This window comes from Lactuca saligna, chromosome 9, assembly GCF_052625555.1.
Source record: "Lactuca saligna cultivar CGN05327 chromosome 9, ASM5262555v1, whole genome shotgun sequence".
NCBI classification, from domain to species: Eukaryota; Viridiplantae; Streptophyta; class Magnoliopsida; order Asterales; family Asteraceae; genus Lactuca; species Lactuca saligna.
In genome coordinates this window covers 141,081,914-141,094,777 of record NC_136425.1, presented here as the reverse complement: position 1 = coordinate 141,094,777, position 12,864 = coordinate 141,081,914, and the positions used below count along the sequence as shown (strand labels likewise).

Below are 12,864 nucleotides of genomic sequence, written 5' to 3'. Positions count from 1 at the left end.
TGGCCTAAGCAACCTTTCCTTGGAAAATCACGAGTTTGAGAGCTTCTAAGGTGCAATATCATGATTTCTTATGAGTTAAGAAGACATGTTTGATAAATCAAGGAACTTAGATCATAGATTTACTTATAAACTTACCTTAGAGGATGATTCTTGTGGAAAATCTCTTTGGAATGCTCTTAAGTGTCAAAAATTTGGTGAAGAGAGGTGATGGTGTTCCTTGAGAGAGTTTGATAAACAAAAGTGATTGAAGTGTGTGTGTGGGTGAACTCTCGGCCGAGAACAAAGAAGAAGAGGAGAGAGGGAGTTGAGGTGACAATTCTAGATGCATGTTGGTCCATGCATGGAGGCATGTGAGGTATAAGTGAGGTGGCACTTCTCAAGTCAACTCTTCACTCTTGGATTTGGGCTTTGGGCCGAGATTTGGAACGAAAAAGGAGAGTATTGGGCTTTAATGCCCCTAAGCCCATATTAGAGTTAGGTTGGGTGATTTTTAACCCTATAAAATACAAGTGTGATTTTTTTAAGCTTTATTAGGCTAGATTAGGTTAATTATGGTCCATAATAGTTCATAATATTTAATTTATTTCCTTCTAGACCCAATATGGCCCAAAACGTTGAAATAAATGAAAGTGGGTCCAATTAGAGCCCATTTAAAGGTTCTAAGCCCATGATAGTCAAATTGGAAGCTTATTGGTCCATTGGGCCCAATAAGGAAGTCCTAGTCCAAAATAGACGTAAACAAGAACTTCTAGGGTTTCCAATTGCTTGTTGACTATTTGTAGTGCTTTTATGAAGTGTTTGATTGAAAATTTGTTGCCATAAAGTAAGCATCTTACATGCTCTTAAGTTTTTGATTCAACATTTTACTTGAGTGTTGTGATTACAAGACACAAAATTTCTAGTTGTGACACTAAAAGCAAATTTCTTTTATGTATTTTTTCTGTTATGAATAATTGAATATGTTTCTCACAACATGTATATAAATATATATATATATATATATATATATATATATATATATATATATATATATATATATATATATATATATATAGAGAGAGAGAGAGAGATGAAGATATAAGCTAATGTGAGAGTTGGAAGGAATATTAAGGCTTTTGAATTAAACTGGGAACTTGACCAGCAATGGTAAGTAAATATCTAATAAAATCGTTCCATCAATGATCTTATATTTTTACCATAATAACGCCAAATTTAAATGATAACAATATATATATATATATATATATATATATATATATATATATATATATATATATATATATATATATATACAGAGAGAGAGAGAGTCAAGACCAAATAAGAAGGGAAATTTTGGTATGAAGGTAAGAAGTTTTTTTTCTACATATTTTTTTAACGAACATACAAAATAAATCATTAGATGATTCAAATGTAAGATGATTCACAAGAAAAATTTCCCAAAAAAACATCTTCATGATTCATTTTTAAGTAAATTAAGAAAAAAATTCACTTTTATGACAATATTAGTGAATAACAACGAAATCATTGTATAAATGAATCATCGGTGTGTTTTTTTGAGATTTTTTTGGTGAATCATGTTATTTTTTATTCATCTATTGATTCATTTCTTTTTTTCGTAAAAAAAGTATGTATAAAAAAAAACTTCTTACCTTCCTATCAAAAAAAATTCTTACCGAATCTATATCCTATATATATATATATATATATATATATATATATATATATATATATATATATATCTGTGTGTGTGTGTGTGTTATCATGATATTGATACCCTTAAATAATCTCGTTCATTAATCATAACAATATAGGGTCAAAGCGGTCGTTGATACAATTTACGTAATTAAACCCATCAATTGTCACATATACATATATAACTAAATAACATAGATTAAACATAAATGTGTGGTTTTGCAATCAAAATAGATTTCCATTGTGTTCTTATTTAGCATGAAATGAGATCAACCTTCAAATAAGTGTAACTAATAATGGAATTAACTGAATTCTTAATTCTTTAGAGAAATCATAATTGTTCTTAGACAAAACATAAAGCACCATAAAATTCTCAGTAAAACCAAATATCACACTAACGTGTGTAGTACGCTTATGAAATACCTAGGGATGTAATTGCTTTATGAGCAAATCCGTTATCATGGAGTTTGTACCAATGTGCTTTTAAACAATTTTCCATTTGCACTCCTATGTTAACAATATGGAATTTGATGTCAATACGCTTTGACTTAATAGAACTTCTATTGTTGGAGTTTGTACCGATGTGCTAAATAAACATTTGTCTATTTGTACTCTTATGTTAATAGAATGGAACTTGATGTCAGTACATTTTGACTTCATATAACTCTTGTTCTTGGTATATATTATTGTAGACTTATTATCACAACTTTGGTGGTATTTCAATACCAATATTATGCAAGCTCGTGAAAAAATTAAAAAACCATATTCCATGATTTGATACCTCATAACATGTTATAAATTATGCACCCATTTTGGAAGAAGCTACCAAAGTCTATTTCATGAAATGTCTTATCATGCTTGCATGCAAATGTATCTCAATATGGATCGATAACCTTTTGGCATCGAACAAAATCATATTCCTAAATGATCTCCAAACATCTGATTTCCTATGTTTGAGTAGATAGCCTTTTATTCTTAATAGATATCTTAAAACCCATTTAGTTGCATTCTAATGATGCATTCCCAGGTTGCTTAGATATATGTTCAACATCCGTACAAGATAGGGACATGTATATACTTGAGCATACATCAGATTCTCAACAAAAAAAAAAAACATAATGAATCTTTGGTTTTTGCAAGCCAAATATTTCGATAATCATATTGATGTAGCTCTTTTGTGATAATCCTAGAGTTCCATGAGATTTGTCTCGTTGAATCTAGATTCTTAATACAAAATAGGCTTGCTTAAGATCTTTCATTTCAAAATACTTTGAATAAACTTTATTGGTGAAAAGAAATATGTCATTAACATACAAACCTATAAAGAAATATTTACTCCTACTAAATTTTTGATAAACACAATCATCTGCTATAATTACCTCAAAACCAAATGAGATAATTAATATATGAAACTTGTGTTACCACATATAGGATATTATAAGTTGAGGTTGTTGAGTTTGTTCATTTCGAATAGGATATTGAATAACATTGTCGGTCCCTGATTTATATTTTGTACACTATCGAAAGCAATAATAGGAATCAAGATTGATTCCTCATTAAGGACAATGTATTTAACCTTGATTCTCCTCCAAACTCAGCATCCTTAAAAATGTTGCACTATTTGAAATGCAAGGTCCATATCCATGCAATTGAGATCTAACATAATGCTCGTATTGCATTCCTTAAAGTTAGTCTCATTGAGTAGATGAATGTGATCATTGTTGACAGATATAATGCTAGAAATCACAATTATGGTTTTGAGAACATAAGTAATATTATTTTGTATACCCATTAATTCATCAACCATAATCAATACATTAAATTTATGAGAACTTTAGAAGGTATTGACACAACATTAATATAAAGTCTTTCAACGATAATATTAACTTGCAAGAGATATCATTGTTTAGCGATAAAGCATTGACAATAAATAATATCAATTAACAAGCCCCTCTTTGAATTGAATTATTCATTATATGAAACCAAAAAAATCGACACATGTTTATCATCACATATGTGTTTATCCGATCAAATATCAACCAACTTTTGGGTTGACTAAGACCCGTGTTAACAAACACATAAACCATAAAATCTTCCTATCTAATAAACGAAACCTCTTCTCCACGTGTCACTTCCAACAAGCATTTTACATCAAAGTGACTTTGTAGTTATACCCCTCCATTTAATATTCGATTCAGTTCGGCTTTTTTTGGATCTAAATTTGAATTCAAATTTTGAAATATAGACTCTCTCTTAAAAATCAATTTATGTCCCCTCTTTAGAAAAACCTAGGTGTCGAGACCTTCGTCTTTGTGTAGCTTCAAGATCCCGACTTGGATTTCAATCTTCACCCTATCCCTCTTCACTCCTAAACAATAAATTGATCCGAAAATATGTATTTACTCTTTTAGTTCGATTTTCATCTTACCTCCCATGCTATGGATATCAGATATTATCATTTGCAGCCACCTCCCCTGCTGCGGATATCAACTATGCTTTCATGCTCTTCAATCAAGTTCAGAACCCTAACCTTTTTTCACATGGGATACAAGTTTCTCTAGGAGCTCCAACCGACGAATGCAAATATCTTTTTTATTGATATGTTGGTTCATTTATCGGTGGAACCAGAAAGACTCACTTACCCTTCAGTTTTCAAGGATTATACATAACTTGGTTTGGCACAAGATGGAACTCAGCTTCATGGCATAATTTTGAAATTAGGGTTACAATTTGATGTTTATATAAGTAACGCCATCATACACATGTATGCCAATTGTGGGTATTATGGTGAAGTGATTCAACGCTTTGGAGATGGTGTAGATATGGATGTTGTTGCTGGGAATACAATGATTATGTCTTTTGCAAAATTTAGGAACATAGACAATGCACATGATATGTTCGATGAAATGCCTCATAGAAACTCTGTTTCTCGAAATAATATGAGAAATGGGTATGTAAGAAAAGGGAAGTGGGTTGAAGCATTAGATCTTTTTAGAATCATGCAAACAAGGAAGATGAAGCCAAGTCAGTTCATCTTGGTGAGTTTGCTAAATGCTTTAGCAAACTTAGGAGCATTGAATCAAGGTGAGTGGATTCATGATTAAATAATGCAGAACAAAGTGGAACTTAATGTAATCCTGATTATTGCGATAATAAACATGTATTGCAAATGTGGGAGCATCGATAGAGAATGAAAAGTCTTGAATCATCCCCTATACATGGATTATCATCTTCAGACTCAATGATCATGGGTCTTGCAATCCATGTCTATGGGAATGAAGCGATCAAGTTATTCTCAAAGCTCGATTCATCTATCTTTAAGCCAGATTGTATAACTTCCATTGGTGTTATAACTTTCATCTATCTTTACGCAACTGACCTCTATGTATGTGTATCTTGTTTATTATGTCATTATGTTCATTGGTATGACCTTTATGCAAGTTGCTTCACTTTGTATTTCATTTTTTTTAATAAATTACATGCTTTCTTTAGTAGGTGTTACGAGTTTATGGTAGCGATCGTTACTAATATAAAATGACAAGATATATACAATAGTGTAAGTATTGTATTGCTATATATGTAAAAAATCAATTTTTTGGCAGACATATATGATGATTTACTTTTACCGAGAGTTAAATTAGTGTTGTTGAGAAGTTGCATAAAGTTGCCCCCACTTGTATAATGTTGTAGCTTGGGGATGCTCAGTTTTTATTAATCTTATATTTCATGTTTTGTATTATTTTAACTTAAATCAATTTATTTTAGTTATTTTAGTGGCATGATATCCTTTGATTTGTAGAGGGCATATGTGTAAAATCAATTCCAAGGGTAAAATTGCCAAGCTACTGAAAAGACGTTACTTTGGGATATGGGCTTCTAAAAAATCTATGACAGGATGTTAGAGCAAGTTTTATTTTTTAATCATAGAAGTTTTCAATTCAAATTTTTGTATTTTTTTCATTCATTTGGGATTTACTTTTCACCCTTTTGTAGTATCATTTTATTACCGATGACTATACATATATAATGTATATCGGATATTCAAATTAATATATATATATATATATATATATATATATATATATATATATATATATATATATATATATATATATTAATTTTAAATAAAAAAGATTTCTAAATAAAACCTATATCTTATTAATTTAATAAATTTTCGTAAATATTTTATGTTTTATAAAAAACTCATTCCTCTTTCATCAATATTCATATATTTAAGTGTGTGTTTTGTGATTATCTCGATATTCGGACCAATGTTGAAATCAAAAGAAAATATACAATAGTTTTTGTGTGAATTTCATCATGCAATCATGGACCAGTAAAACTTTTGACAAAATTTAATATACATTTATATACTATTTACAAAATAAATTTTTACTATCATGTTTTTAATAAACTACTTTGATAAAATTTTATAAATCTTTGATTTTCTATTATCATTTTTAATCATTGATATTGTTTTTCTTTCTTACCCGTGGTTTACAAGGGTTGTAACCTAGTTTAATAATAAATATCGACAATAAATCATAATATTAAGGAACCATTTTTTGGATTGACTTGTTAATGACATGTAACCTAAAAAAATCCGCGCATATTTACTATCATATATGCTTTTATCTGGCCAAAAATCAACCTACCTTTGGGTGAGTTAATATTTGGCATAATAAACACAAAAACCTGAACATCTAGGTTCTTTCTAAATTAATTTTCACAAAAGAGATCACTTTTGCGATATATTGTGTCAGTTAATTTACTCTGCAAATAAATAAACATGTCATAACTATAATTTCTTGACAACCTAAAATATTTGTCAAACCGTGTCTACCTTTGGATCGAACACAATTACACAAACAATATCGTATAATACTGAATGTATCTACAACCATTCAAGCAAATTGATTGAAATAACAGAGGTTACGTTGGTAACAATATTGTATCAAACACTAACGCATAAAAAAAAGATATCCATAAGTCGAAACTTAAATATTTAATCATTAATACATAGGATATAAGAGGTAGCTTCGAGTATTCAAACTAACTATTGTGTGGATGTAGGATTGATTGTGGATCAATCAAAATTAAAAATAAATAAATAAACAAGAGTATTTAAGTAATTTGATAAATGACTTCTACAAATACTTCCTATAATCATGGTATAATCATTGACTTTTAATAGAATTTGATGAACATCTTCTTTGTCTCATCAAACCTAGCCGCCAAAGAGTCCAAGAAGAAGAACGTGTCGTCGCTAGAGTGAAGGTCATTGCTGGAGACTAAAGTGAATGTTATAGTCGCATTCACTAGAGTTAGCACCGTTGCCGCCTTCATGCATCTCTTCAACGCCAAGAAAAGACTATCCCCATCGATTCTCCTCCTCACATCTTCATCGGCTGCCAAGATCTTGTCCATGAAATCCTTTCACTGTTGTAGGCTCCATCTCACATGGGCGGTGACAACGATGATATTTGTGGTGGAAATCGACCCATGTATTTATCCTCCACACCGGTCATGCCTCCACAGGTACTCTTCTCCCTTCTCGGCTCTTTCTTATACCACGAACCTCTCCATGATCAGATCTGTAGAGGAAGAAACGAAGGCTGTACCTCTTTACTTAAGGTTCAAACCTGTATCTGTTTCTCTTTATTCTCTCCCCGATATATCCCCAATCTTTAGGGTTTTCTGAAAATTTATTAAATTATATATTAAAACGAAGTTTTGAGATTCTCGTAAAAAGTTTTAAATTCGGTCCAAGTACTTTTAAGCTTTTTTTATCCATGTTTTAGCAAATACTCCACTTTCCGATGAACTAGATGTCAATTTCATTAATATTTAGAAAAGATAATCCTCAGATCTTGTATGATTGTTGATTAACTGCAAAATTGTTAAATTCTTTTCTTAAAAACCGTTGTCATTGAACGAAATATCATGTTTCTGCTTACATTATTTAGATATAATGTTGTAAATAAATTGTTGTTGCAAATTTAAATTCTTCATTAATTATCAAACATATGTTTTCCCTACGTCATTTTCAGGGCCAATCCATTGATTTTCAATGCCCGGGGCAATATTCTAAATTATGCCTTTATTTAATTAAAAAAAATAGCAAAAATGAAATAAATTTTATAGTCAAACGAAAACAAGGTTACACAAACAAAAGCATACATAAAATTTATCTAAAACGATGTCTCCTTGCATTTTTTAAAGCAAAAACATCTATTAGTTTATCATAATCAAGACTTCGTAGGAATTGACTTTCAATACTCAAAATTGCTAATCCATTTAATCTTTCTTGAGTCATGGTACTCCGAAGATATGATTACAATAACTTCAATTTCGAAAAACTTCTTTCTGCGGAAGCAACCGTGACCGGTACCGTCAACAAAATCCTATATGCCACCAACACATTGGGAAACATGTCCATTTCCTTTGCAAACTCCATAATTTGAATGGCTGTCCAAGGATGTTCACCTTTGTAAGCTTCATCCGGCAACATTTCCTGCAAAACTTGTAACTCAATAAATAAATCTTTTCCATCAATATCAAGGTCCTCACCATTTGTCAAACTAGTTTCAAGTTTCTTACAACATTTTTTTAATTCATCATCAAATAAAGATTTTAACCTTAAACCATCAAACAAAAATCCAAAAATAGATTCAAAATGTTGCATTTGCTCAAATCTACTTCTCAATTGATTTAGAGCCATATCTACTATAACAATAAAATAATCTGTTCTAAAATTTTCTTGAGAGGATTGTTGTTCTCTTTCGGTATTTGGAATTTCATCAAATTGTTTTTTTCTACTATAAACACGTTTGATAGGAAATTTTGGTTCAACTCCAATATTTTCTGCTATTTCTTTAGCCTCATTAATAACAGAGTCAAACCCATTTTCCCTATATTTTTCAAAATAATTAACTAATCCCTCTAAGTTTTTTATTGCAACATCAAGAATCATATCTTTGGATTGTAATTTTTTACGTACCGAATTAATTCTATATAAAATTTCATACTTAAAATAAATTTAAAATTAGAAAATTCACCATTTACTAATGATTCCGCATCTCTACAAACCTTACCATCATCACTCACTTGAGCTAATTTTGTTAATGCTTCTTTTATTTGAAAAAGTTGAGTTTTTATTGCTTTAACACTTTCAATGTGACTTTCCCAACGAGTAGTAGATAATGATTTTAGGGTTAATTCATCAACATGATCAAGTAAAACGCTCCATCTATGTGTGGAGCTAGAAAAGACATTATATATTGTTTGACACGTACCAAAAAAAGTTTTAGCTTTATGACAAGAATTTGCCATATCACACAAAACTAAGTTTAAACTATGACATCCACAAGGCATATAAAAAGCTCTTGAGTTTATATCAAGTAATCTTTTTTGTACACCTTGATGTTTGCCTTTCATATTTGCTCCATTATCATATTCTTGTCCTCGGATACAATTTATATCCAAGTCAAGAGATTTTAAAGCATTTGTAACACATTAAAAAGTCCTAAACCAGATGTATCTTCTACAATTAAAAACTCTAAAAAAACTCTTCAACTTTTATTGGAACACTTGTAACATCAACACATCTAATACTTAAAGTCATTTGTTCTTTACGACTTGCATCCGGAGTGCAATCTAGAATTATTGAAAAATATTTTGATTTTTTTATTTTTCTAATAATTGCACTTTTTACTTCGGATGCCAACATTTCAATTAATTCATTTTGAATTTTATGACTAAGGTAATGAAAATGACTTTTTTTTATCTTGAATAAGTTGAAAATGGTGTTACCATTAGATTTCTCATATATTTTTTTGTTAGTTCCACGAAAAGCCAAGTTATATTCAGCTAAACATTTTACAACAACAATAATTCTTATCAAAACTTCTTTCCAATGTTGAGTATCTTTTTTTATTCTTTCTTGTAACTCTTTATCAATTGTTTCATTTTTCCTTAACCTCAGTCGTGTTTGTGTCCATGTTTTTAAATTAATCATGTGTTCAGAACTATGTTCATGTTCATTCAATTTTTCACTAAGATGTTTCCAATCATTAATTCCTTCGGTTGCCAAATTACTTCTAGATCGAGCTGTTTTAAATAACTTACAACAAAAACAAAACACTTTATCAAGTTCTTTTGAATAAACCAACCACTTTCTATCATAAGAGTCACAATTTCTTAATTTACGAACATAAAATTCACAAGAAAAATGTCTACCTAGTGCATCTTTTGGAAAAATTTTGTTATTTTCAATTTCCCTAATAGGCCATTTTTCTACAAGCAAATCTTTCATTTTTAAATCTAACTTATCCCATACTCTTGGATCAAAAATATTAATATCACTAGATTTATCAACAACATCATTATTTTCAAGATCATTAAAATTTTCAATAGGTTCATTAGAAGTTTCAATTAGACCTTTAGAATTATCAACAAAATCATTAGTTTCAACATCATTAGAATTTTCGTCATTATTTTCACTTCTAAAAAAATACTTATTTAAAGATCCTTGTAATTTATTAGTAAGATCTTGTTCTCTTTGTTTTCTTTTTCTATTTTGAGCACCAAATGCTTGTTTTCTAGGAAACATATTTAAACTTCACAAAAAAAAAAGTCAAAATGTAGTAACAACAAAGAAAGATACAACCTGAAGTTACTTAGCAATTCGTATCCACAACTTGAAGTTATCAATCCGTATCCACAACCTAAACAAAAAAAGAAATAGTATCCTTTAGATTTTCAGAAATTAATCTAACAATAACAACATATTATTCAAAAATAAAAAACACATAATTTTTTCAACTTCATATAACAAATTATTTAGAATTCAGAAAACCATATCATGATTCAAAAAAAAAAATACAACAGTTTATATAAAAACAATTACAGCCGATTACACATTTCAGGAGGAAAAATTCATCAGATTATATAAAAACATATACACATTTCATCAGATTTCAGATTACACATTTCATCAGATTATATAAAAACAATAAGTCGATTATATAAAAATCAATGAATGTGATGTACATACAGTTTATCGGAAACATCAAAATATGAATACACATTTCAGATTATGCAGAAATTTGAAATAATAGATAAAACTCACTGGATTATTAGGACTTCAGGAGGACAAATTCATCAGATTATATAAAAACATATACACATTTCAGATTACACATTTCATCAGATTTCAGATTACACATTTCATCAGATTATATAAAAACAATAAGCCGATTATATAAAAATCAATGAATGTGATGTACATACAGTTTATCAGAAAAATAAAAATATGAATTAATGAATACACATTTCAGATTATGCAGAAATTTGAAAATTGAAATAATAGATAAAACTTACTGGATTATTAGGACTTCAAGAGGACGGATTCAATCAATCCCAATTTGGCACCTTTGAATCTTCTTCACTTTAACACAACAAATCAATAATTTACTGCAATAGATAAACTATTACAGCTTTAGAGTAAAGGTGAGAGGTCGATTCAGAAGGCAGAACTATAGAACATAGGAGATAAGGAGAAGCTAACGAGTAACGAGAGAAAGGGCAAGAAAAGGCTACCTGAGCCCTGAAGCTGAAGTGACGACAGGACGAGAGAAGCAGAGACGATGACTTACTTGTGAGCGATTGCCGATCGATATAGCCAAGGGTGTAACGGTCCTCTCCATTCTCCAGAAGGACGCCGACGCCTCGTGTTCTTCATCTTTGGGCGAAGAAGAATCGAAGAATGAAGAGTCGATATGTCGGTTGGCGCTAATCAGTAATTAGGTCTCCATCGGTTGTTGCTGTTGCCACTTCCGTCTCATGCCCTTAGTCTTCACATTTTACTGGACTAACCAAGTAACCAAAGCCCTAGCAATATACAATACAATATAACAGGCTTTAAATTGATGCCCCATTACACCTTGATGCCCTGGGCCGTGGCCCAGCTCGCCCTGGGCTTGGGTCGGCACTGGTCATTTTGTCAAATAGAAAAGTAGACTTATATTATCGTTTAAAAGTTTTATTTCAGGGTTTAAGTATTAGAATATGTTTTCATTTGGTTACTAGATTGTTAGGCAATAAGTTTTTGAGAACTTTTAGAATTTTTTTTATTTCTTAGAAAAAATACGCTTCTATATTATAATTCTAAAATTCTTATTTTAAACAAAAACTTTATAGTTCAAAATTTAATTCAAATAGTTATTCTTTCATGGAGTAAAAACTCCAACTACCTCCTATTGAAGCTACTAAGATGCCACGTTGCACCTACTAGTTTTTCATACATATCTTATATATCAAAGAGTAATATATTTGCAACGTTTTGTACAAAATTTGACTTAATACTACTTTAGTTTCTTGTAGTTGCTTAGATAAGGCATCAATATTCTAATAGAATGATTTGTTTTGTATTTGGTTTAGTCAAATGGTTCTCCTTAACAGATAAATATTCTAATAAAATGAATTGATGCATATTCTAACAAGAAACAATGTTCATCAAATGGTGTTGCCCATGAGGAATTGAGGTCAATTTTACTGCAAACCAAGTCATTGGAAACCAATTTTTTGTATCATTCACATCGGATGGGAATACATAGTGTCAACATGTGAGAAGTAGTAACAATATTTGTTAAGAATTGATTAATAATATATTCTATTAGAATTGATTGACAACAAAATTCTATCAGAATGTATTAGTGTTTTACTTAGATTTGAATGTTTTTATTTGATTTTTAATCATTCTTAATTTTATTCTTTAAGAATAAATGTAATTGTTAACCATTATTAGTTGTATTATTTCATAATGAATTTAATTTATGTTCACAGTTGTATTTCTTAAGAATGAATGTAATTATTGATTATAAACTATTAAAATTCATTCCATATAAAGTTTGTATTCATTAAAATATTAAATCTTGATAATATATGTTTATAATATTCTATCAGAATATAATTGTTTTTTCAAAATAATCATGAATACATTCTTTTAAAATGTTCGAATTAATAAAATTATTATCCAGAAAAATTAAAATTTTAAAGTTGAGAAAATTAATTATTCCTTAAAATCAGTAATTTTCCTTTTTTAAAATTATGTTACTTGACTAAAATGCCCTTACAATGATATTAGATAATATTTTTCAATTATCTTTAATT

At 29.6% G+C, this 12,864-nt stretch overlaps 1 protein-coding gene and 1 pseudogene across 1 annotated transcript; one reads left to right on the top strand and one right to left on the bottom strand.

The window, feature by feature from the left end:
- The first annotated feature begins 3,397 nt into the window (after positions 1-3,397).
- LOC145016758 (pentatricopeptide repeat-containing protein At2g42920, chloroplastic pseudogene) lies at positions 3,398-5,220 on the top strand (annotated as a pseudogene).
- Positions 5,221-8,026: 2,806 nt separating this feature from the next.
- On the bottom strand, positions 8,027-9,024 carry LOC145016756 (uncharacterized). The gene is made up of 3 exons (XM_078974981.1): positions 8,787-9,024; positions 8,693-8,702; positions 8,027-8,603 (listed from the first exon to the last, which is right to left on the bottom strand). The coding sequence occupies exons 1-3, from the start codon at positions 9,022-9,024 to the stop codon at positions 8,027-8,029; spliced, it is 825 nt and encodes a 274-aa protein (XP_078831107.1).
- Between the last annotated feature and the right edge of the window lie 3,840 nt (positions 9,025-12,864).